A 27,678-nucleotide genomic window follows, 5' to 3' on the forward strand; every position below is an offset into this window, starting at 1 on the left:
ATTCATAGCCTTTATGATTTAATTGCACATGCCCAAGAATGAAAGACGTGATAGACTAATATTCAAAATTATGAATTTCTGATAGTCTGTGTGTTTGGTGGAGATGCAGCTGTGGGTGCTGCTACAGCAACAGAACGTAACATTGTGTGTATGGCTACTAGTAAGAAAGCAAAAATTTTTAAAAATTATAAAAAGGCCTGTTTCCTACCGTTTTCACATAGTCAAGAAGCTCATACAATAATTATAATATTAATTATATTAATATATAATTTGTAATAATAATTTAAATTATTTGGAACACAAAACTATAAATTCCAGATGTACACTATTGCTTTACAGCTGCTGGCCAGAAATAAGGTTGTAGCAATGCTTTTCTCCTCTTTAATTTCTGCGAAACACACATTTCTTCTCCCAGGTTGCACACACTCACCCACCTGCAAACCATTTTATCAGTTCTCATCTTTGAAGGGATTGGCACAATTTTCTTGCTTTTCTGCCTTTAATAGGTAAGCAGATGCCCAGCTGAACTCGTACAAATTGCTGAAAGTACTATTGCCTACATCAGCGTAACTTGGGGAGAGCAGAATAGTAAGGAGAGTTTACCATTAGAAAGTAATTAGACATGGCATGGTTAATAGCTTATTTCTTTGAACCAAATACTATCCCTCGGAGGTAAAATTTCTAGTAACGTAGTCAGTATAACATGGGAGCAGATGGACCACCCAAAGCCTGGGCTTGTACAGTTGCCAAGGCATGTGAATTGTATGGTACATCAGATGTGAAAAAGTAGATCCGTGATAAGCAAAAGGTGAACCATAGCTAAGGCTCATAGTGGGTCTGCAGCAGTAACTCAGTACATTTTATAAACATTTTTTAAACATTTTTTGAAATTGCTTTGTAAGAAATTCAGTAAAAGCACCTGAAAATGGCAGCGGGGGATTTCTTGTGTAGCTCAGAAATAAACCCAAGTAACTATTCAGAGTGAAATGAGTAACGGAACCTGCCTAGTCTAACTGGAGGCCATTTCAGCAAGGTGTGAGGTATTTTGCGTCAGTACATAAGATGCAATCCAGCAGTTGTCGCTAATGGTATGTGATGGAGGGTACAAGACAAGGTCAGGAAAAAATCTATTAACTTTTGCCTCAATTTTCCATTGGGCAGCATTTACCATTGGGCAGTCTCAGAACGGCTGAAGATGAAAGTCATTAATTGTGGCATTTTAGGATGGAAAGTGCTAAGGATAATGCAGTTCATTTGCAAGGAGCTAATTTATGTGATGGGAAACACCACCACCACCCCTTAACAGATTTTAATAGAAAGCTATTCCTTATTGTTAAGTTTGGTTTGTATAAATACAATGAGAAAAATCTGATGTTAGGTAGAGAAAATCCTCATGCTAAATTTTTAATACATCCATTTGACCGTTACGTGAGTTTGGGGGTTCCTGCCTGCCCCTCCCACTTGTTTAAACAAACACCCCCCTGGGGTGCAGCATAGTAAAATTAAATCCAGACCTTATTCTCAGCTGGGCTGTGGTACTGGGCAGTTGAAAAACGGAGGAATTGCTGCCGAACAGCCAAGGTCGGCTCCCTCCAAAAGACCCCAGAGCTGCTGCCGCTGCCTCTCCCGTGGCCGTGGCTCTGTGCTGCCCCTGTGCCGAGGCACAGGCAAAGCCTATGGGCGAGCCCGCAACTTCACCAAGCGCTCCGGAGAATCCTTGGAGCTCCTCCTCAGAGCGTGCTCTTAGGTCTTTCTTAAACAGATTATTATTATTATATATCCGTATTATATATATATATCCACCAGTATACTGGTGGATAGAAGAATCTAGAAATAGTGTAGCAAAGACTGAACAGGAAGATACTTTTAGAAGTTTAATGAAAAGGGGAAATCTTCTTTGCTATAGACCGATTAGAAAAAGTGATCTTTAAAATGCTTCAGTTGATTAATTAGTATTTTAGCCTAAACATGTTACTAAATAAATTTCTCAACTTCAGAGGCAAAAAGACACCATATAAGACAGCAAAAGCAGTGGGGCGCATAGGTTTTTCCTGTCTACCCGGTCATGATTCTTCAACTTCCAATACAAATCCGTGACCCCCAACTATTTCATCCCATTTCTGAACAAGCCCTCCTGCCGTGCCGCTGCTGCTGGGCTGAGCACAAAGCATCACTAACACAGTGATGTTAACTTGCTCTTCTAAGCGTCACTTACAGAGCGTTTACCCCAGTCTGAGTTCCGAATTCCTTCCTCTTATAGTTTGTAATAATTGCTTCAAGGAGTAACTTCCTTGAAAATGCAAGAGATAATGCAATGGAACTAATACTATGTCAATTATTAAGGATGTATAACACGTATATGGTCATACGTGTGTGAAATGAACATATTAAAATCAGTCCTGTATAATGTTGGCTCCTAAGCCCTCTACTTGGGATGTGCTATGTGGTACTCACCTGTTGATACTTGCTTGTTTTGCACAATTTACTGTTTTTTAATACAGTCAAATCTAAAGCGCTCAGAGGCCTACCATACAAATGAAATGAGCTTTAATCAAACTGGCAGTTGATACACAAATTAATTTTTAGGTCGTTCATTACTACCTGCTATGAACGATTGGGGCTAGGTCCAGTTTCCATTATCATAAAGCAAGAACACCAGATGCAGTGGCTTCATTATTGAAAACCTAGTCATTCCCTTACAGAAGGCAAGCTTTATTGATTTCTGTCCAGTAAACTGTTCTAACTGAACTTTGCAGAAGGACATACAGCCTCCTTTAATGATCTGAAACCCCATCATGTACTACCAAGTAGTTTGTTGCAACTTCTGTTAATGGATTAAAGTACTGAAAACAAATTAAAGCATTAGTACACCGGTTTTGTGATGTAAACAGTTTAATGAATACATAAAGCACATATAAAGCAAAAGATTAAAACAAAATTATTGTTACAATCACCATAAACCATATAAAAAAAATTTTACAAGCATATTGCTTGGACAGCAGGTTTTATAAAACAATTTATCACGAGCAATACCACTCCCTGAAAACTAAGACTTGGAAATAAAAATCACAGTAAGTATTTACTTAAATCACATCGTATACTAGTCAAGACTACCATTGATTTAACTACTTTTCAAAGTCTCCACGGTGCTGTAGTATACATTAAAGCTTGCACAAGAAACGTGAATAGAGTTCAAGTGCAAAAAGAAAAAAGATGCCTGGATATTCTGATTAATGTTATCTGACTATGTTGTTATTTAAAACCGTGGTCCCTAAATGCATTGCCTGTGCATGTTTATCACAACCCTTTTTGTTGGTCCCCGTTACAGAACTGCTTAACTCTGGGGTGAGTTTAGAACTGCTTTTTTTCAGAAATGCTGATCCTAAACCATGGTTCTGCTCAACTTGAGAAGAACTTCAGCCCAGTACTGCTCACACCTTGTACCTGTCTGTAGGAAGGAGAAGCCCTGTGTCCACCTTCCATATTTCTTGTACCCAAACACTTATATATTGGGAAAGAAATACAGGAGCAAGGCTTCATACAGGCAACAGGAGAACATGAGAAGACTGCATACAAAACTGAAGCAAAATGTAAAAGAAAAACTTTCTTTCACCAAGTCTGGCCTCAGCCTATTTACTGTCACTCACAATGTTTTGATTTGTTGCATGTGTGTCACAAATGTAGTTTAAAGTTTAGTACGTTAATGCATGATGTTAAACCAGGACTGGAAAGTTTTTGTTTCACAGTGCAAACTTTAGTAGAAAAAAAAAATATAACCAAAAGAATTACAAAAGCATAAACAACTGCATAAAAGAAACAAAACAGCACTCGGTACATTTTGAAATTGAATACAGATTAATATCTAGGAGGCATAAGAAAGACTCGATCGTTTTAACAAACTTTCTTACATGCTTTACAAATGTTTAGATAAATGTAAGATTAGAAAGGGAATAATTTATAGTTACACTACACTCTTGCATGCTTTTTAAAATGTCTGCAGTGCAGTTTCTGTCACCCTTTTAAATTCTTAATACCGTAAAGTTTATGCTGTGCACAACACTAGCTTTGTTTGGAATATTCTACCTTAAAAAAATCCTTAAAGGTACAAAATTCAAGCTGTCTTTCATTTGAGTTTCAGTTATCTCAAATCTTGATGGGGCAGGGGTTGGGGGAACAATGGCAAATGCATTTGCTGCCCTCTTAGAGGAGGAGGAGTATTTCTGTATATGCCAGTATTTCTATTTTTATTTACTCCCGTGGGACTCCCATACACTTTTAATGTAACTTTAGAATTCCAGGGTAAGGAAGAACCTGCTCCACAGGAGAAAAGGAGGCGATGAAACAGTCCCTGCTTTGTTCCTACCCTACCTTTCCCTGCACAACAGTGAGTATTATTCATTAATGTACTTTTCAGCTATGGATGCAAGATGAAAATGCCTCCACAAAGAATTTATAATGTGTTTTGCTTGAATGTCAGCCCTAAATCTGTACAAAGAGCAAGTGTTGTCCTTGCATTCCAGTGCTTGCTGGTGTGGGTAGATGAGATGGACGCTCCCACTGGGGCACAGGCTGGCTGAAAAAGGAAGATTGCAAGAGAGGCAGCTGCAGAATTGCTTTGAAATGCTTCAAAAAATGATCAGAAACAAGTGCAAGCTAATGAAAACTGCAGCTCTAGGAACTTTTCAATTTCAAGCCTTATGAATTTCATCGTTTAAGGTGCTTTTCATGGTATCTCATTTAGCTAAGACTTGTTTACTTAGTGGAGTCTGGAAAACTGCAAAGGGACTTTATTTCAGCTCACCCATTAACACCTTCATTATCAGTACTCTTGACGCTCTACAAAATTCAGCAAGTGACAGGTGTTTAGGGTTTAAGCACAAATAAGACTATTAGCCATCTACACTTCCTCTGTATACACATGTATAAATAAATGACACCACAAGCCTTCCTTGATACAGGAAACCTGAAGGCATTGATTCAAAGGTTAAATAAATAATAGTTGAAATAACTGTCTGTGCCACTTGTTCAATATTTTCTGCACTGAAGCCCTCCTACAAGAGAGCTTCCTAGGACATTTTTCATGCATCAGTATTATCATTGTGTGAAATAGTGCTAGAGATGCTTTAGGACTTCTAGGGCCAATATGACTGAGTTTTGCCAAGGTAATAGAAACTTCTCTGTGCTTCCAGCTGAGATCTGCAAGTCAAGACTCTGTAGCATTGTATCTAGCTGTTCTTAAAAATACTACTTGTGCTAGGTTAAAAAAAAAAGTTAGTATTGTCCATAATTCTGTACTGTTTTGCAGACATTTAAGTGCTTCGAAATAAGTTTACTGAACAGCAGAGGTAAGACAGATGATATCCTGTCTTCGCATACATAATTACATAGAGATCTTCGAATCATAGCAATTGTGTTCATGCCAAAGGATGAAATACAGAATCTGTACAACTTGCAGTCATTTTTTAAGTCATCTCTACTAAAAAATGAGTTGGTTGGTTTATTTTATTGCTAAGCAAGAATTTACATACCTCTCTATATTCTGTATGCAGAATCTTAAGTTTTTGGTATTGTTTCCTTGGTGTATAAAGAGCATTTCATATACCATTTTTCATTGAGTAACATAGTATATGAATAAAACAGCAAGAGTTGAGCTGGCCAACCAGATTCCAGAAAATAGCAGTGCTGGGAACAGTCTGTGGTATTTGCAGAAAAGTGGTTTTCTTCATTCTCACAGCAACTGTTTGTTGCACGTATGAACATTACTTACAAAAACAACTGCATAATTGCTAAATCTTTGTCATAAGCATTACAGGCCCCAGTTTGTAAATGTGAGAAACAAAAAGACCAAAATACACAGCTTGCATAGTACTGGCTTCTGCTTTTAGTTTCTAGAGTATTTTTCACCCACTGGTCTATATATTACAACTCTTTAGGGAAGGCCTATTATACACTGTGCTTCCAGGTACAGGCTGTCAGTGTACTTCACAGCTCTGCAGCTGTCATATAGATGATAAATCATTGTTAAACCACACAGAGTGCAACACTATGAGACAGCCGATTTGGGAAAGCTGTACCTGATGACCCATCCTGGCAGGTATCACAAGCTAGAGCTACTGCACAGACAGCAAAGGTTGTCAAAGCTAGAGCTACTGAACAGACGGCAAAGGTTGTCAAAGGTTAGTGAAAAATTTGGGCCTAGTCAGCAACTATGACCATTTTTTTTTTTTTTTTTTTTTGCAACGCACAACTTGAGCAACTGGATCAGACAACATATTCAGCAAAAACAAAGGTTTTACAGCCCCTAGGGTAGTTCCGTTCAAATGCTTATGTAGTGTGCGAACACACAAACACAAGATTCCACTTATCGTTACATGGCAAAGGGGACAGTAAAAATATCTCAAACTTTGCCACTCACAGCACTGAACTAACATGCCGTCAGAGGCGGCAGGTTAATCCTGGAAAAGGAAAGAATTCAAGTAATAGTCTTTCGTCAATACCTTGTTTTCAATTCATAATGAATAAATGGCTTGTTACACAATTTCTAACATGAAATGCTCGGAATATAAATCCTCGCTTCTTGCCAGAGTAAAAGCAGCTGGACTGTTTGTACACCTGGAGTTCAGAAGCTATCTGTCAAGCCATCTCCTCAGCAATGCTATTGCCCACCTTAAAACATGCTCTTGCGCCAGCAGGCTGAGAATCTGGCCACAGTTGTGGGGTTTTTTTCACCCCTAACATCTATTTCCAAGTCTGTCCCATCCCCCAAACTACATGGAGATTGTCTTGCATTTAGTGCTGTCATCCAGCTCCATTTTGCAGATATTTAAGAACACACAAAAGCAGACTGAAGTTTCTCTAAATGGCACAGCATACAAATGCATACAATGTACCATATTAAATGTTCATAAAAATTTCTCTCAGTAACATTTCTAAAGCCACCTGGATTTCTAATACTCCTTGTTACTACCCAGAATAGCTCCACTTGGTTTTTTTGTTGTTGTTTTCAGTTTAAAGCCAAACATTAAGTTACACATCTGCAAGTACTATCTTGCTGGCTAAGTCAACTCTTGCATTGTAGCAGTTTTAGTCGTGTCCCCCCCCCCCTTCCTTTTTAATTGTACTTTATTTTGCTGTAGCTGTGCAGTTCTCTACTCCTCAGAGCTCACCTTGCCCGAGCCCCGCCGGGGAACATGTCTTTCACCTCCAAAGAATCTGCCCAGCGAGTCAAGTAGACCCGAGTCTCTGTGCCTTGGCGATCCGTGTCTAGCATGGTCTGTAGTGCTTGCAGATGCCATTTTTGATCCGTGCCGGAAAGAGGAGCGTTTTTGTGAAGCCATCAAATCCGAATTCTCTGAAGCTGCTGCACTGTCCTCTTGGATGGTCTGTAGCTCGTCTGACTCTGAGGGCCGATCTTTGAAGGTGTTGTCCTCTCTTCCTGGGGCATCTCGGGAAAAGAGGCGGATCAAGTGGGGGCGACCAGTTGTGTCAGCTGGGTTGGCCTCAGGCCAGGCATTCTTCGGGTCTGCTGTGCCTTTGGAGTCTGTCACCGCTGGGCTCTTCGTGGAGGTCCCATTGTTCTGGTTCACATCTGCCTCTCCTGCAAACAACAAGGATGAGATATGAATACAGGCCTGTGAAAAACAGCCCTGGAACAATGCTGCTTTCATTCCCTTGCCTTGAGATGCTCATTTCATACAAAACCCGTAATATGTGCAGTTGTAATGAAACTATGTTCTCTACCAGCCTTTAAGAACATTAAGCTATCTTGGAACTGAAACCAGGATGATGTTCTCACACAAAATTTGCAGTAGTTCTAGGTGGTTTTTTCATTGAACACATTTCTAAATAGATCAATAGGTTGTTCGAAGCACAACTGAAACTAACTTTATTTGCATGGGAGTCTCACTGATGAGGAGGCTTTCAGTGAACAGTCAGAATTCCCGTACTTTCCCTTGAGGACTACAACTCTAAAATGGTGCCATTTTTCTCCAAAACAGGAAAAACCACCCAATAAATAACTACAGCGACACTGCAGGACTGTGCCTTCTGAAGTGCAGGCTCCCTCTCCATAATGTCAGAGCTTTTGTACCTGAAGGTTTAGTCCCCATCTGGAATCCCTTACTCACACTTGATTGATTGATATTGAAGTTAAACGAGGGGAGGCTTTTTTCACTGTTTAAATTGTATTCACTTTAAAAAAGGCAAAGAACACTAAACTGCAATTTCTGCTTGGCCTCCCATGACAGTTTTTCTCCATATACGGTCCTGAAACTCGGCACACGACGTCCTAGCACTGATGCTGAAGGCCTATAGCAAAACTGTCTGATTTGCATTTAGTGCTTGTGAGATCTTGACAAAAACAATTATCAGAAACCGATGAGCTTTTAGGCAAGAAAGGTGCAGAGACAGACCTCTATGGTGTGAGATGTCTGCTGCTTTCTCCACAGTTGTGTTCTGAAGCCCACAGTAAAATACCTGAAAAGAATCAGCTGCAGCACACTTTAACACCGAACCTGTAGTAGCTCCTTCTATCAGTGACAAAAAGATTTATGGAGGGTTTTATTAGTCTATACTATTACTCGTACTGTTCTAATGGAAACTGCGCCCACTGAGGAATATGTCTTATCTCCACAAAATACCAAAAGAATATTACTAGGTCATTGCCTGAGAAGCAACCTTCAGAGCAGACACCTCCCACACACTCACTCTCTGTCAGAAATGTCTTTTGCAGTTAACTGGGCTCAAAAATTTCACAAGTAGCACTTAGTCAGATGTTACCTTTAGGGTCCTCTAGTTACCTCATTACATCCCCATTCGATTTGGTCCTTGTTGCCGTGGGAGGGATAGGATCTGGCAAAGACCTACGTTTTCAAAGTACTCTGGGTTCAAGTATTTTGCTGATTCACCAGAGCAATTTTCGACTTGACGTAGTCATTTTATGATTTCGCCCACCCACAGGGCACTAAAGAAACCTTTTTTCAGGCTGAGAATAAATCTGAAATAATTTTATGGATAATGACACAAGACAGCAATGATGGCCTCAGCAAATATATACTGGTAATTAGGTTACAATTTGTTGTAATCAGTCAGTCTGCTACAGTTTTTCATAGAATAATGTAATGTGCAGTTTTGCTGTGTAACTTTTTTTCTTTCTTCTGTATAAACTACCTAGAAAATGTTGAGGAACTTCAAGAAAATTTTCTTCAGTTAAGACATCTGAAAGTATTTCTTGGGAATGCAATGATTTAACCTATGGTAATGGTCACTGAAGACCTCATCAGCATGGAAAAGGAAAATACTTCTTGGCAGCTTCAGGATTGGGGTTTTCCTGAAAAGATAGTTTCAAACTTATCAAAAACTATTCAAGTCCCAAAATTATTTTCTTAATCAAACAAAAGAGAAACTAAGATGGATATATATGAGCATTCTAATACTGCAAAAGATTTTAAACAGCAACTCTAAACCTAGATTCTATACCATAATACAAATCCATTCAAGGACAGAAAAAGAAAAACAAACAAAAGAGCTATTGTATATAATTAAATGCATTAACAAAACACCAGAGCATCTGCATACTAATATTTTTTACAACAGTTGTTCTTTGTGTCAGTGAATACGGGTATTGGTGAGCAGCAAAGAAGGGTATTTGTGCCACAAAAGTAGCTTCTCCCAATGCACACGCAGTGAGCTATAAAGTAGAAATCTTTCTGTATGATTTATTTCAGTAATGAAAGCACACATCTCAGTTTTCCTCTGGATTTTCTGCATGCTCTAGTCTTCTCTAATACTTAAAAATATGTAACAGAGAGATGTTAATATTTGAGCTAACTACTCAAAGTCTTCAAGTGCATCTAGCGAGACAGATCACTTTAAATAATGTCTTAAGGATATCCAGAATTAATGGCGCGTGTAAACATATGCTTATTTGTTCATTTAAAAAACAAGTATTTAGACAACTTCTATTAAAAACCATTATAAATGCTGTCCATATGATACCAATATGCTTTTTTTTTTTGTTGTTTCTCCCTGCAAGATGAAGCGCTGTCGTTAATTAATTTAAAAAAAAGCTGCCCAGGGAGGAAGAGGTCTTCAGGCATTATTTTTTTTAAACCCTTCTAAAATGTGTTGAAGAGTCAGTACAGCAGAACGCATTGCCATAGGCATTAGCAGAAGGCTATTAAAGCATTGTCTATTCATATTTAAGTGAGTAAAGTCACTGAAAGCTGTGCAAGTGAGACCATGAGAAAAGCACATCCTCACATTAACCCAAAAGCAGCAGGAGGGAGCCAGATGCCATGCAGGGATTTGGCACTGCAGGCGTGGCTGAGGGCCACTGCCAAAGGCAACGCCACCTTTCCACTTCCCCTCGCCCTGTGCAGCTCCGGAGCCTGCTGCTGGCACGATTTTCCCTGTGCATGTTGGTCAGAGCGAACAAGCCATTTGTTCCCTCTATACACAGTGACTCCCAAAATGAAGGAATATAGGTGGACTAAAAATTCTTAACAGTCGTTAATGAAACAATATTAAACCCAACCCGCCCATTTCTCACTGGTCACTGTGGTAGCCCCTCCTTGTATATAAAGCCTGTAGTCATCTTCCATGCAAAGGACAACCTGGAAAGAGGTTGTTCAAGAGTTTTAATGTGTTAAAATAAAATTAAAAAAAGGACTACAAGTTTTTCATCTCCTCCCACTCCTTCCCAGTCTTGCTTTCTTGCAGATACTTGTAATTCCTCTCACATTCTTACTGCTGCTCCCTCTACAAATGCTGTAAAATAAATGAGGAAAATGAAGCTGATAAAAGCTGAAGCATGTTTCCCTTCCGTGGCTTCTCAAGAGAGGCTCAGTTCAACAGAGTCACAGCGTACTGCAAAATATGATTGTAATAGTACATAAGAGCAGCTTAAATATTTGTACAAAATCTTAAGAATTAAATGTTACTTACTTGTTACAAACACCATAAAGTACACTAATCAAATTTATAACACCAAATATTTAATATGTTTTATCATAACTAAGACAGCTGTGACAGATCACTGATTTCCTTTTTCTTGGCTGCCTTAGGGTATAAAGATGAAAATTATTTCGCTTAACTTTAGGGACCTTTTGAGTCAACTTTTCATTTTAGATTAAGTCATGCATCTTCATAAAGCAGTGCTCTTCAGTATTTGAAATACAACTTGTATTTGTCCTTTTCTATTTTTTTTGTCCTTTCTCTTCTATAAGATGACAACTGGATAGTTAGATATCATACAGTAAAGTTCTCAATTCTGAGTCAACTGTATTTCAGTATGTTTACTGGAAATGCTGGTAATATTAAGTAAAACATCTGGAATTTTGTACTGATTTACCTGGGTTTAGTCACTTGAACAACAAAAGGACACGCCTAAAAATTACGCAGCTTTGTAACACCTAAGATTTCAAGATCTTCAGTAAGCTGTAGTAGCAAGGTGTATGTGCAGTGTATCAGGAACAGTTTGCCCTGCATTATCTAAGAGGCTGAAAACCACTATTCTGCAACATGTGGCTTTTAGTAACATTCGTGGCAATATCGGGACATTTGAAAGAATGAAAAGGTCAGAAAAAGCACATCCATCATTACTTACATATAAGCTGCAGTTGAGGATATCTGGGTTCCAACTCTACTGTTGCCCAACATTTTGCCTTTCCTTTTCATGAGGTGAAGTTCTCCATAAACAGGACCTTTAAGGAATTGTTTTGCAGGAAGTACAGCATAAGGCACCGCTGGGAGCCCTAATTCAGCTCTGTCTTTGGATACTGTTACAAAGCCACACTTCCACTTCTGCTGCACTATCACACACCTCACCCCAAACTAACATTCTGGAGTAGATGGGACAATGGAGCTTTGGATGCACGTGTAAATGAGGAGACAGAACATGCAGCAGTAATTACACGCTAACCTACTACAAGAGCCAGGATCAAATAAAAATCAGGCCAATTTAACACTGAATTTCCTTGGAAAAAGGATCCAACTATTTGGTGCTCAACTGTGTCAAGTATCAAAGGCAAAGTGCTGCAAAAACTGTTCATCCTGCAGGCTGGTGCTGGTCATCCAACCAGAAACAGCAAGGCCAGCCCTGACTTCCAGCCAGAGCCCTGACTTCCAGCCAGAGCCCTGCCGCTGCACCCAGGAGTGCTGCACGGCTCAGCATGCAGCGGGAGCACCCACTGATCAGACGGAAAGGAGAAAAGGGGATGAGAGAATGGGTGCAAACCAGTAAACTGGTGCGCAGAAAGGTTCAGCAAACAAGGCTGCGGATCTCCTGGTCATTTGCCAAGTGGCTTTAAAAACTACAGGAGTTTCCAATCAACATGCTTGAGGAGGTTCCACTGCCTCCCTTGAGCACCAGCGAGAGGTACGACCCAGTTCCTGGCTTGGACTTGCACTGCAGCGCAGCTCACAGTAGAATGGACTGTCTACAGCCATTAGGCTTCACTACAGAAGTATTTGGAGAGAGGGAGGAAAGAATTATGTCTGCATTGTTAAATCTGAACTGCAAATCTTTATTTACCCTCATTATGCTAAGAGATTGCAGACAAAAAGTGGTGCTCAGCCTAACTTCACTAATATGGTTAGAAGGCAATATGCCATCAGACATTTCACTTCACAGATCTAATTACTGGGTTTGTCTGATGCTTGTCAAACTGTTGGAAATGAATTTTGAACAAATATTTCTGTTTGGAATCGATGGCATGCAGCATAATTGTGAAACAAACAGTTGGTCATAGCTCTGAACACAACTAGAACCAATCTGCCGGTGCATTTAGCCTTTACACAAAGATTTTTCCCATTTGCTAACAGAACGAATGCAGAGAGAAATGCCAGTGTGTCTCATAATACAGATTCACATGCGTTTAACACTTCTACTGCAGTTAGCCAAGAGTTTGCTTCCACTACAGCCCACTGCCCTCCTTCCTCCTTGCCAAAGCTTATAACTTTCAGGGAAAAAATTCCACCCAAAGGCAAATTTTCTCTATAGCTCCAGAGTAACCGAAGGAAGAGTATTTTTCTGCACAAGACACTCAGCTTTTCCTATGGGCTAACGAAGCTGTAGACCAAACCGCCACAAAAATGAGCAGCCATCTGCTAAGCATAACATGCACTCCTTTGACTTTCTTCCCTCACTGCATACATTAGACCTTACAGAGCATATAAGGCTGTTACAGACAAGAATAAAGGTTGTAAGGGTGTTTCCATTCCACTGAGCTGAGTACACTTCTACACTGATCTGATGAAGCAGTTAACAAGGGGTCTGTCATGGCACAATTTTCCTTACAATCATCCATAGTACTAAAAATACAGTAAAAAGTGGAAAACCCCACTCGACCCACTATAGACTCCTGAATACCTGTTACTACAGAGTTGTATTTACTTCTGTTGAACTAAGCTGAATAAAAGACCAAGTTTAGTTCTGTACTACATCTTGGCTCAGTAAAGATCACTGGCTAAGCCTGCTGGAAAGGATCACGCTGCTCTTGGTAAAGGCACCACACATCGTTAGAGCTGACATTTAGAGACCGCATTGCTGTGGCCAGATGAATGAAACTTCCACTTAAAATTGTACAAGAGGAGCCTAACGATTACTGCTTTCCCTGAATCCCTGATACCTTGTTGGAATATCAGTTCTCAGCTGTTCTCTGCAGGCAGCGTTATGCCCCTTGAGAGCTACTGCCAGACTGAAAAACAACAGGTCAAACAGGATCTATAACTGCAAGACCCTCCCTAATGCCAAAGCCTTGGCACAGTTGCTTTCAGACCCATGAAAGATCTCATCTCTCCAAGCCCTCCTCGGCAGCCTCCCGCTGAAGAGCAGCCACTGAGGAGCAGAGCCTGGCCTTGCAGCAGAGCTCGCTCGAAAACACAGAAATGTTTTGTAGAGAGAAGGGAAGTGCCAGTTCACATCCTATTATGGAAATGCCTGTCTTTGCAGGTTTAGCAGAAGAAAGGAGTGACGCTACGTCTGTATTTTTTATGCTCATATTTTGAAGGAAATAAATACTGCATCCACTCAGGTAGAAAAGGAATTTGTACTTTTTAGCCTAAAACTATGCTGTAGGAAAAAAATTACAATTGCATAGGAGAACGACAGTTCCTTCAGATACTACTTACTACGTATGAAAAAACAAACACAATTCTTCTCACTTAATTTCTGATACTAACCTAAAATATATTCCAGATCTGCTGAAAAAAAACCTCAAACACTTGACATACTTCAGCATCAATTCACAAGTAGCTGTTTTACTAGGTAAAAGACCCAGTAAAATCCCTCCTGAAATGACTAACAACCTTGTTTCCAAGGGGCCAGTCGATTAAAAACTTGCTGGCTGCCAAAGGTGTCTGTAACACTAGTGCTGTTCTTTTGACACCGGCAGAAATAAGCCTTCCAAGCTGACCTGACAGTTTCTTCTCAGTTGCCTCAGCACAGCAGACACTAGGTCTTGTTGTCATCCTGAGATGTACCATTTTCAGGACCTCCCTCAGCTACATGGAAAAGACTTCTCAGAGCTCAAGCAGGAAGCAGAGCTGGAAAGAAAATCTATCCATGAAGTAGTTTATCCTGAAGGTTGCCAGTGTAAGAGAGGTAATCTGCCAGAAACATTCTCTACTACACACAGTTGCTGTTGATCTGTATAATCAAAGTCATCAACACCCTGCTTGAGGGACAAGAAAGGACTTTTAAGATTTTAAATACGGGGCCTAATATATGCAATGTTTGTACAAACAGTACCAGTTTGCACGGGTCACACAGAATCTTCTTAAAATAAATAATTCTTTCAATATGGGCAGCAACTGTTTCAAGGTCATATTTATACTGAGGCAAACCATTAAATTACATGCAACACGACCAGTAAATTACATCCTTTAACAGCAAATATCATCTGCTTTCCTGTATTTGCCTCTTTCATTTCAGGGTCCCAATGCTTAAAAGCTAGGTGATGAACGCAACGTAGAAGTCAATACACACGTATTTAATCTATAAAATTAGTGCTGGATTATGGAATGATAAACAGTAAGAAGTATTAATTTTGCATGATCGTTAAGGTAATCAACAGCCAGATTATTTTTTCCTTCCCCTAAAGTCTGCTAGACTATTGTCCCAGACAAAGCGTTTAATATTTACTGTGAACCATCACTTGTTACAAAAACACTGGTTTTGTGATAAATGAATCTCTTAAGCATCATTCTGTAGTAAAGGTAACGAAGTTGTACTTGTCACTTAACAGCCTTTGGAAGATGGATCCCTGTAACATGTGGTACTGGCACTGTGGGGAATTGTTGCTGTGGTGTCTCTTTTGGTAGGGTAACTATACTGACTTTTTCAATTTACCTGCTAAAACCATGACACAACCAATCAATGACCAAGTGAAAACACACAGGAACATGACATCTTGCTGGAATAGTGACATTCTAATAAACATGCCCAAGTCTTATCTCATGAATTAGCAAACAACACATAATTCTTAGTTTTGCTGACTAATCATGATTTAAGAGGGTTGGTTCTATGAAACATATAAAAACAAAAAATACACTGTATAATCATTACAGCTTGCGTTCAGCATTATTATCCCACTGAAGGCAACTAAGTTTTACAGTATCACAGTGTAAAAAGCAGTAATACTGGCTGAGTCAGAGATTTTTGATACACCATCACCAGGAGTCCTCTTGCTGGAAAACCCTTCTGTACTGTCAGGCTTTTCACCAAGGCACACCCAACTCCTGGCATCCACATGTCAGAGATGTGAAAAACACTTGTAGTCTGTGCAGTAATATCCCAATGTTGCAGTTTGTGCCCAAAGCCTGGATATTAATAGGAAGCACGTGTGGTTACTGTGGTCTGAAATGCATTAATATCCCATTACCCACTGTGAAGGGCTGCTCTCTGGGAGCCAGGTTTTAGACTTGATAGAGAAAAACAATGTCATACCTTCCCCAGAATTGTACACCCTGTATTATCTAAGTATCCTCTTTCCTCTCAGTTCTCACCGAAGAAACTTAGCCCTTCACACAGATGCTCAATTAAAGCAGCACAATGAGTAGTGGCAGCAGCTGAAACAGCCATGCTCGTTCTGGCCAAGTCAAAGGGAAGAGATCAAAGCCAGCCAGTCAGCAACGCATTTCAAACCATAGGAATTGTAGCAGTAATTGCATACCAACTCCATGTGTTCTCCTGTTATAGATGATGCTGAAGCTTAAAACTAGAGGTACAGCAGGCCTTTTTTTCTTAAGCCTACTCTGAAAGTCACACCACATTCAATGTGCAAGAAACCAGCTGGGGGGCCTAAGTTACACATTGTCTTGTCGCTGCGCTGAGCTTAATTTCTTCCTCTTCTCCTGTTCTAACGGGGTTTTGTAGTACAGGCTATATATGTATTTCTGCAATTCCACAATGCATCTTTGTAAAAAGTTACCATTTACTCCTAACTTTTGAGGTCTTGCCTTCTACTGGGCCATCTGCTGCCTTTACCTATCGACATTGACCAGCTACATGTAAAGAAAGCCACCTCATTGGGAATACATGGCACAAACCACTGCAAAAATAAAACAGCTTTGCACTCTTATTTGCCTCACGGGGGTGTGAAGGTGCTGTATGCTTGTCAGCACATTTAAGTAAAGAAATATGCAAGTAAAAAGGGGTGTTCAAAAAGTTAAAAATATCCCCTGTGGGAAAACAATTTTTCATTGTAATTAAAACCAATCCACTTAGCTGCACGAACTGCCTTGCACTCTGCGTGTTTTCATAGAGTTGCTCACTCAGTTATCTGTGCCACTGATTTACAATGAAGAGCTGAAACGAAGCCCACACGGTGGCCTGCCCTTGCAGAGGAATGCAGCAGTGTAGGCCTGGCTTGCAGCCTCTCTCTCTTGTTTTCCCGAACTTCAGGCATTGGCTCCATTTGCTGAGGGTTACAAAGAAGAGTACAGAAAACAAAAAAGCCTGTGGTTGAAACCAGTGGGACTTGCTATGGCAGAAATTTGGAATCTATGAGAAGCATGTGGCAATTCTCCACACAGCCCGCAGGGAGTTTTTAAAAACTAAACCGAAGAATTTCAACCACCCACCAGTTTCAAATAAAAATGTTCCTTTGTGTTACTAGAACATATAGGTTTGTTTTAACCTTGAGTATCTCACAAAGGACCCTCCCACAGCGAAGTGAGCCAGGGAATCGTTTGTAACTAGCAATCTCACATACTTAAAATAAGTATACTTAAATCACCTGTTTGATCCACCAGCATTTAAAAATGTCTTTAAAAATTGTGCAACTGACTAGTATTAAACAAGCATTGCTTGATTATTTCTCTTTTCTGCTCCAGTCATTGAGGCTAAATAATCATTAGGTTGCAAAATCTGTACTATCCCACCCCCTCCCAAAGTATTAGCACAACAAAATGACTATGCTTACATCAGATTTCACAACAACATCCACTATCTCTGGTATTTTCCAGTTATGTTTTCCTGAAAAATAACCTGTTCTGGCCAGTGAAACTGAATATACAATATTACAGTTAGATTACTTTCAGAACGCCATAGAGAAACGGGGCCTTAAAAATCAGCAGAACAAGAAATGTTGGTGAAACGAGTGAGGTGAGGATAGTGACTGAACCAGCTGGTTCAAAGGAAGTTGCTCAGAGCACAAGCAGCACAAATAGCTGTAAAATATTTTCTGTTAAAATCCACCATGTAGCCTCTCCAAAACAGGGCTTGGACTTGACACCATTGCTGTTTTTTCTTGACCGGGGTGAAAGTGTCCAAGTGATAGATTATTTTTTAGGAAGTATAAACTGCAGAGTAAAATACAGCTGTAGTAAGTTAAGCAAATATGCTAACTTTAAGAAACACACTTTGATTGTAACCACAGGGAAACTGCTTACAGCATGAGGCTACAAAACCCTATTTATATGAACAGCATTGTAGTCCCACAGACTAATACTGTTCATGTGTGTTGTTTCCCAAGATCAACTACCAAAATCTAACCCCAACAAAACACTTTACAGTACTGAATATAGCCTAAAGTACTGTATACGAGTTCTTCATGTTAAAAAAAGAAGACCAAAAAAAAGACAACATGAATGTTTGTAACTCCCCCAAATATAAAGCAACGATCTGCAGTTTTGGAGACAGAACATCAAAGTTTTATTTCCAAAATTACAAGCAAATTACAAGAATGTGGCAGTCCTAGAGAGCACAGCACACAATGCAAGCTGGGTATGTGGTAGCTGTGAATTACCTGCAGGATGCTGTACTCAGTATGTTTGAAACTTTCATGCAACCTTCAGGTGTACATTGCATATCTCTGGATTTCTTTCTTTTGCCCTGCTAATGTATTCTGAACTGAAGCTTTAAAAAGACCACTTGATGTCAGGGAATCACCATCATTATAGAATTTGCAGTAAAGGGAGTTACTTTGATAGTTTTTAGAAGAAAAATTTTTCCAGAAACTTCCAAGACACACTACAGTCCTATAAATGACACATTTGGAGTATGAAGTATATATTTCCTAACATTTCTAAAAATACCCGAAATACCCAGGCACAGATAAGCGTACAGACCATTTCCCATTGTGTTGCACTCTTGCACACGTAAAACAAAATTCAAGATCTGGCTCCATAGAACACAGACAAAAAATACTCAAAAAAGCCAAGAAGAGGCTGTAGGGGGATGTTCAAGGCTGCTGAGTTTTCTACACTCAGAACAAGTACCCAAATGTTAGACACTGTATCTGTCTGACACTATCTTCACTTCAGAATTAATTTGCACCTTACATCTGTGGTGAAAGGTCAGAGGAGCAAAAGAGAGCAGGAGTTTCTTCCAGCTGCACAGAGTTTTGTTCACGAAGCTTGTCACATCCCAGAAGCTGATGGATTACTGTAAAAAAGACGTAAGTACCGCTATACCCTGTGGGAGGCAGAAGCCCAGCTGGTGACCCCCACCTCCCACCCACTCTGCCCACCATGCCAACAGACAGCAGCTCCCTGCCCCATGCAGGTGCAGAGACCCATGTTGTGACCTGCATCTCCAGCTGTGTCCAGGAGGGAAAAGCCATGAGTTCCTCTGGGTTCTGGGACAAAGCAACGACCATGTTATAACACACCTCCAGCTCACCCCAAGACATTAGCAGTGGAATAAGCTCACGACTCTGCGGTGACAAGAGCCACACCAGCAGCTGCATCCATGAGGTGGAAGACTGGAGCACCTGTGTGCCCTTTGGGGAAGCGGAGGACTAGGTCATGAGCTTCAGCTCCAGTTCAAGATCCCTGTCCAATATGGACACTGTGTGTAGTGGTCATCTGCAGCTCCAGCTCTGCCTTTGGTAGGGACAGTGAGAAAGTAATTCTGCCTACAAGATTGGCAGCTAACTGCTGATTTTAAAAACACAGTAAACGCTTCGCAGATGTGTCACTTGAGGGATGTTCAGCATTTCAGATTTTAGTCTTTGCCTGTCTGACAATGCTTACTCTAAACAGATTTTTTAAATGTATTCATATAATAATATGGGATTCTAGAGGGTGACATTCAAAATGATTGCTCTGAACTCCGAAGATGAACCCAAAAGCCAGAGAGATAATCAGAGGACTAATTCCACATGCCATATCCAAAGTCATGTTGAGAAACCACACTTGAGAACTGTGACAAGGACGCTGCTGAGGAACAAACTCCCGAGGCTGCGTTTGGCTGGTCTTGCAGTTCAAACTCTCTGCAGGCCCTGGCACAAGGAACACAGTACCCAGGGATGATGCATCCTGCTGACTACCATGAAGGGAAGAAACAGAATTTTTGCCACCATGCTCTGCCTTCTTGTCACAACAGCTTTGTCTGGAAGCTGCATAATGGAGGATGTCAGCACAGACCTAGGAGCAGAGCCATGGAATTGCCGTGACAGAACAAATGGAGAGTATAAAAATATTGTAACACATGCAAAACACTACCATTTCTTAAACAATTAGCAAAAATGAGTTCAAGGTCTTCGTATTTTTCTAATTTATATAATTTAAAACCCAAGAGTTTTAGAGGTAGGTTGGATCATACAGCAACCATAAACTCTTCAGAGCCTTCTCAGTGAAGTGATTTCCTCAGTGAAGAAATTTGATATCCAAAGAAATATTTTTCAGAAGGAAAGTCTAATATATGCCTGAACAATTGATATGAGATTTAATTAAATGTCTGCCAGCCTGGCAAAAAAAGACACATTAGGATGAAACCTTATCTCCAGAACTTATTATAGGGTTTACAGGAGGCAATATCTTCTTCATAATAGCCTCAACTGCAGTCCTAAAACCAGAATAAAGAATACTTGAACCAAACGGGAAGTTCCAGCAAATGTAACAATGAATACAAAGGACTAAAGCAGTCTGCACTGACTGAATTGGCACAGGGTCTTAGAGCAGAGAGATTATTCCACAGAAAGAACATAAAATATTGGCAGAGAGCTGAGAATAAGATGTTTGGAAGACAGATACCAGAAAGAAAGAGATAAGTGTTTCTTTTGATGATGAAGAGGTTAACAAGAAAGGTGAGCTCAGACCTTTACAGCCAGATACAAATCACCCTGTCTGTCTATCCTGCAAGCAATGGCCAGCATTTAGCAGGGAATAAAGAAACATGTTACAAGAAGTCACATGGCAAGACCATACACTCCGCAGTGAACCACAGAATCCACAGCCTTAAATATCTGGATTTAAGTCTTCCAGCCCTGAGGGAAAGAACGGTATTTGCACTTCTGATTTGTCACACCATCTTGCTGCTCTCGCACGTCAAGCACCCTCTCCCTCTGTGCCCTGCCACCAGTTGCCAGTCCTTCCTCCCACCTCCTCTTCACTAAGCTCCTGGACCAAAGCTGCTGCCCGAACCGCTCTGCTGTGCCACCTATCCCACTTCCACAAGCTCCACCTCCACGGACATTGCAATCCTTCACCATACTGCTGCAGGCTTTAGCAGGCTTCTTCTGGACCAAGTTCCAGTCATCTCTGCACAGCAATTCACCTCTGAAACCTCTCCTGGCTGTAAAGCCTACCTGCCCAATACCAGTCAGAGCGGTCAGAAGCTAGTACAAGGAGAGCACACATACTCATTTCTAAATCAATTAGAAGAGTCACAAGACTAAAGCACCATCTCTCCTAACTTACCCTGTCAAATGCTTAAAACCCATGTACATCTTATGACACTTGGAGTTAACACAAAATGTCTAAATTCAAAGGGTTCCGACTTGGAAAAATAAATACTGCATGGGCTTTTGCCCTTTCTCAAATCCTTCTGCTACTCTGGATTACTGACATTCGTCTGCCCTAACTAAGAGCTTTCAAGGTCATTTCACAACACATTTCACAAACATCTTTCCAGCAGCACCCCATCAACCCTCTAGAGCTCTGCTAATGGAGCACTGCTGGATCAACATCTGCCCACAGTTCTCTTACCCAGCCTTAACTGTCACCTGGGTGGTGCCACAGATCGATCCAGGTTTGGAAGTCTGTCCTTTCTGCACTGAAAGAAGAAATACCTCATGTCTCACCCTTCCCAGAGGGATTTAAATGGCTGCACTAACACGAAGATCATACGGTGCTGCCTCCTCTGTGTCTCAATTACAAAGAGGTTTCTCCTCATTTCATGTTACAGGCTCATCTATACAGGTAGTGCATGAAAGGAAACCAAAACGCTTCTATTCTGGCTGGCAAAATTACAAGTTTTCCAAAGCAGCCTGGGCCATGCGTACCACCTGTGCAGCATGAAACCTCTCCATTTCTAAAAGACATGTGTACATGATGTTTGCTAGATTGAGAGCAAATGTACTCTGCCCATGTGGCTTTGAGCAACCTGGTCTCATGAAAGGTGTCCCTTCCCATGGCAGAGGGGTTGGAACTAGATGGTCTTTAAGGTCGCTTCCAACCCAAGGCGTTCTACGATTCTACGATCAATTCAACGTCATTTTGTTTCCATGCACTTGAGGCCAACTGAAAGTTGTACAGCTTCTCTAAGGTACAAGGCATAAGCAGTTCAATCAGAAGAGTTCCTGACAACTAGCTGAAGCTTAGCACAGTGCTAACGTGGCTTCCCTCTGGCTGCAAAATACAAAGCACTCAAGCTCCAAGTTTCACAGCATGCCTGAACTGGACAAAAATGCAGTGCATAGACTTGTTTCAGGTTCTTTCCATGGATTAATCTCCAGTACACAGCATGGGCAATCACTAACTCAACATTTTTCTGCTAGAAGATCAAAGGAAAAACAGATGAACTTAGCACAGTGGTGGTCATCTTTCACTATTTTTAAATATTTAAGTGCAGCTCACCTACTGTTCTTTGCTACAATTATTTGTAAAACTAGTGCATGACTGAATTTTACACTGTAAAGTTTATCAATAAGGACAGCATACTTTTATAACATACTATTTATATGCAAATTTTATGTCCTTATTGTATACTAAGTGAAAGCAAAAAAATTAAAATTCCCTATCCTTTTCACCTTCCCATGTTCACTTCTGCTTGTTTCAAGGTAGATACTTTAAGTCATCTTTCTCAGCTCCGCTTGCAGAAACGGTACAAACTTTTCACCTTACTGTAGTACTTTACCCTGATACCAAACTTCCTTCTGTACATAGGGAGGCAAGTTTTAATCTCTTCTTCCTCAGGCCAATACTCTCCGGACCACAAAACGGTCGTGGTTGGAATGGACCTCTGGAGATCACCTAGCCCAATCCCCTGCTAAAGCAGGTTCACCTAAAGAGGTTGCACAGGATCACATCCAGGCAGGTTTTGAATATCTCCAGAGAAGGAAACTCCACAACCTCTCTGGGCAGCCTGAACTGGAGTTGAACTGGGGTTCAACCACCACAGTTGAACGCAAAAGCCACAGGCTGCTGTAGACCAATCTTCCTGCTAAGCATTCAGTGGTCTTCAGTATAGCACTTGATTTAATTTGTCTTACTTCTTTTGCCTTATGTGATTTTTTTTTTGCCTAAAATATGTAAAATAAAGTCTTCAGAATATATGTTTTCCTTTGCTGAATTTCCAGGTACAAACATGCACGAGGAAAATTACCTTTAACAAATTAAATTGAATCAATACGATTTCTTCATGCAAAGTGACAATTGCTGTCAATCTGCAGGGTTTTTTAAAGATAAAAATTAGTTAGAAAACTCACACAAATGTGTTGTTCCCTCTCTGCAAAACTAAACCACTCCAACCTCCAGTAAGTGCTAGAAGTTTCCAACCATCAATTTTTCAGGCTGTTTCACCTTCAGAAGAAACATTTCTTAGAATCTTAGTCCTATCTTTCCTCACCCCAGAACACAGGTTATAGCAATAAATGTACAGAGATCTGTTTATATATATACACATTACAGTAGACCGAAGCAAGCTCAGCATAGAGAAAAGCATTTACTGTGCTAACTACTGCGGTAAGTGGCAATGATGGTAGTGTCAATTAGCATGGCCATCAATGCAGCCAGAAAAATCTGCCAAATGAAAACAGAATTCCTGGTGGAATCACTAAAGCACATTCATAGGGAATCAGTTTGTTCAAATCAATGCTCTATTAGAAGAAATAAATAATATCTCAGGAAAAATCTGAATCCTGCAGTAGACTTAAGATTCTTAGTTGGCAAAAGCAGAAGGTAATGGGTCCTAGCAACACATTCAGGCAGCACAACAAACTCTGTGGCACTGGGGGAATACCAGTCTCTATTAAAAAAACCAAGAAAATTTATGCAATTCATCCCTTTAATGAAAAATACACCCACACACAAACATATATATAAATAATTTCAGTTGGATTTTATCTGAGATACAGTATGCTTTTAGTCAGAAAAAAATTCAGGAAATTATTAGGAAATCCCAAAGCTGTTAGAGTAAATCTAGACATACAACAAAAGTCCATTTCTGCATCTGAACTAACCATCTGTCAGAATAGCCATTTAGATTTCTGCTTTAATATTTTAGTATCCAACCTCAGCTATTCTAGGTCTTCACAGAAACTCCATCCCACTCTCCACCATTACAAACCACTTCTAAGTTTATTAACAAACCTGTTCTCATCTAGACTAGGCCACATTAGACATATTTTCTATACACTAGCAAATCACAGATATTAGATTATAAATAATAAGGGGTTTTTTTAAAGAGAAAAAAACCCAACACTTTTTCTTTTTGCTGCTGAACACTTGTGAGCTGTACCATAGTTCTAAATGTGACTCAATGCTATATGAAGAACAATGGTGACAAACTGTATAAAACCGCGGCAGTGATCGATGGTACTTTACACAATATCTGCTTTTCAGTAGCAGCATTCTAAGAGTGAAAAAACTGCTTGCACAGTACCAAGCCTTGTACCAGTTCGTGGGAGTTACTGCTATTAAAATAAGAAGGAAAAGAAAAAGAATTCAAAAACTTTATGTTACTATTTGAGTATGTATAAAGTTACTTTTTATGTGACGAAGGACACATTCAACAAAAAGAACTACTAGTTCCTTAGACTAAAATGATAGTACGATCGAGCTACATGTGATCTGAAATATTTTAATGGATAACAAACTCTATAAACACAATTTTCCCAATGTAATTTGGGTATGTTCCTCTCAATCCACCCACCAAGTATAAGAATGAGTAAACCCACCACTTCTAGAAGAATCTACGGAGAGTATGAGAGTGATTCAACAGGTTACACCAGAAGGCATATCACAAGGCAGCACCTGTATACAAAAGGCGCACAATGTCACACATTCCTGGTTACCCTGACTGAAGATGCAACCCCAAGAAGACAGGCGATACCCTGCCTGCCTTTTGCAGGCAGAGATTGCTCCACAGACAGCAGAAGTCATGTCACAGTTGTCAGCACCACACTCATCCCAGCCAACAAACCTGGCTGATGCCTGCAGTGGGCTTGGTGGTGCAATAACCTGGATTCGCAGCCTCCAGCTGGCAGTTCCTCAGGTGCAGCAGACGTGTGCCTGCATGCAAAAGGCTGAACAATTAGCAGTTCTAAACTATGCTCCATTTGTGCTTGCATGACAAGAAACATGTGTGGGCGCCTGTGTGTGCAGGAGCACTATGTGCAAGCCACCATGTGTTTCTTAATTTAAGAAAGCAACTCTACCTTGATTTTCTCAGCGAGGTTTTCATTTTTCTACCTCCTAGGAAGCTATGCGGACAACTCACGAAAGGTAAAAATGCTCCATAGACAGAAAAAAGCTGTGTTAATCTTATCTCTGAAAATAAAAGGTCATTTATTTCCCAGGTAAATGCTTTAAAAACATTTCCGTAGCCACAAATCATGATAGTTTGGCAAAATAGTCTTTCCTATTCACAGTCTGTGCTATCCCACAAAGTTATTCAGCATCCTTTTGAAATATGTAAATAATGCAATCTATTTATAAAGCCCTTTAAGTTTGGTTCAGTTCTCAATTTAGGACGTAGTCCATCGTAGTGAAGCATGGACTTTAGTTATCCTGAGAAACCAGCCTGCCAAGGGAGTGCCACAGACCGTAGGTGCTGGAGGATGTACAGGAAAATTGCCCGTGTACCTCCAGATTTGTGTTCATAGATTACTGACGAGGGTCTCATTTGTCTTCCCCACTGAAAGCCTGAAATACTGAAATCAAGAAAGAATGGTATAATAAGAGGCAGGAAAAAAGTTAATTCTGTCTTTAGTAACTGTGAAGAATAGTTTGGAAAGAACGTGGCTTAAGGTTACCTTGCCAGTGTCCTGAGTGCACCAGCAGGCTCTGCAGCCTTTTCCCACCCACACTGGGAGCTTACATACCCATGTTCAAGGTCAGCTCTGCTACAGGGCGGCTGTAGCCCAGGCTCAGACTGCTGGGAAGCAGCTCAGTTAATAGAATGATCTGCAAGAAGCCTTCCAAGGTGGCCTGGCCTGTGTGACACTGTCCGTGCCCAGCCTTGTGTCACTGAGGTGGGACCTGCCAGGTCACTGAGATTTGCCTGGCAGGCACCTCGCTCCAACAGCCGTCCCTGGTGCCACCCTGGTGCCCTTGTTTGGGTACCTCAGGTGCCTGCCCTGCCTGCCTTGCTGTCACCCTGGGTCCCAGCCTGCCCCTTGTGCTGGGCAGGCCACTCCTGCTGCTCCCTTGACAGCCTGAAAGCATCAAAATGCGAAAAACAATTACATTAAATTGAGTACCAGTTTATTATCTTCAGCCTTCAAAAATCACTAAAAGATAACCAATCTGCTCAATCTGATGAGCAGAAAAACAGAGGGTTCCACCTTGTTTCCATCTCCACGTCAATTTACAGAACTGCCTCCAGTACACCCTGAATTATCCCAACTAACTAAACAAAATTAGACACAGAGGGGTGGAATGTCAAGGATATCCCTTCCAGCAGCAAAGAAGCCCACCAAGTACAGTATTGCCAGAGAAACAAATGCGCAAACAAAGCAATCACATACTGATGAGCAAACCTAAATACATTTTACAAAAAAAGAAAATAAGTAGTTCATAATTAGAACAATAACTTGCACTTGCAACAGCCTCCAGCTCTGCCTGCCTGCCTTTCAGAAAGTGTCATAAAGAAGCATTTACTGAAACAAATCCCCTCCTCTCTACCCACATCTCCTGCTGACAATTCTTTCTGTGACATTAAGTAAGATAGGTCTATCAAGCAACAAATAAACTAGAAGAGACCTAATATTTGGAATAGAAGAATATCCCCCCCATTTCTGAATTCCCAATTTTCTACTCAAGCAAGGAAAATATGGTTTTGTATACCTGAAAGGAATAAAATGAAGGCCTGTATTCTTTGCAGGTGGCTGACACAACTTGGCTGAAATCAGCAATTATCAAATTATCCTAGACTTCTATAATGGTACAAGCAGCATGTTGCAATGCATGTAGAAAATGAGAAGAAGATACAGGATAACTTGATTTGGAGTTGTATCATGCCATTATCTGGACATGTATTCTTTTTCATACAAATCTAATTTATGATTTGCTACCGTTTGACTAGATGATTGCAAGCTGAAGTCATGCTGGTTACATCTTTTTTTCATTGCCTGGTCTGCCACATAATAAAAGGCTTCAAGCTTCCTGAACACAGTTAACAGTGAACTGAAGCGGTAGTTCACATTTAACTCGTGCATGCTTTGTGTGGTCCTTGGAAGTTGTATGGGGCTAGCTAAGTGCTACCTATCATCACCACCACCACTAACCAGCAGAAACACTGCATAATTTTCAGCCACTCTTCTGCTTGCACTGCGATCTCCTTATTTCCTTTAAGATTATTTTGACTGGTATTCAAGTCATTACAAGCCACTTGAGCTCATGCAAGTGGCAGGATCTATTACACCCAGTCCAGTTCACAGCCACTTTAACATAAATGGATAGATGTACAGCCTTGTATATCCAAGATGTATCTTGTATACTACCACAAGTCTCAACTCTATTGAGCCATGCTGTGAAAAAACCATTTGCACCTGTACAGCTTGAAGTCAGCATAGACTCACAGACAACTGAGACCTATTTTATGTACCAAAAAGGACTAAGTTTTGTAAGCAGAATCCTTTTGTCAGCAATATCGTGCATATACACATACATTAGCAAATGCCAGCCTACCTGCTACCTGAAAAAAGGCAATTCCCTTAATAAGCATAAACCGTAAATAAACGGATAATGTCAGCAAAAGGCAAGGGTGGATGTGCTCCAATACAGAGGCAC

The 27,678-nt window shown here is 40.5% G+C and overlaps 1 protein-coding gene and 1 long non-coding RNA gene across 5 annotated transcripts in view; one reads left to right on the forward strand and one right to left on the reverse strand.

The window, feature by feature from the left end:
• MBP (myelin basic protein) overlaps nucleotides 1-27,678 on the reverse strand; it is a 120,223-nt gene that overhangs the window by 12,804 nt on the left and 79,741 nt on the right. For all 4 annotated transcript variants that reach the window (XM_056331380.1, XM_056331381.1, XM_056331379.1 and 1 more), the window contains exon 4: nucleotides 7,167-7,597. In XM_056331380.1, the coding sequence (XP_056187355.1) occupies nucleotides 7,167-7,597 (431 nt within the window). The remainder of the gene's footprint in view (nucleotides 1-7,166; nucleotides 7,598-27,678) is intronic.
• Nucleotides 6,032-6,241, forward strand: LOC130145877 (uncharacterized). The gene is made up of 2 exons (XR_008820717.1): nucleotides 6,032-6,130; nucleotides 6,167-6,241. It is a non-coding gene; the product is annotated as an uncharacterized LOC130145877 (long non-coding RNA).

Source organism: Falco biarmicus, chromosome 3, assembly GCF_023638135.1.
Source record: "Falco biarmicus isolate bFalBia1 chromosome 3, bFalBia1.pri, whole genome shotgun sequence".
Classification (NCBI taxonomy): domain Eukaryota; kingdom Metazoa; phylum Chordata; class Aves; order Falconiformes; family Falconidae; genus Falco; species Falco biarmicus.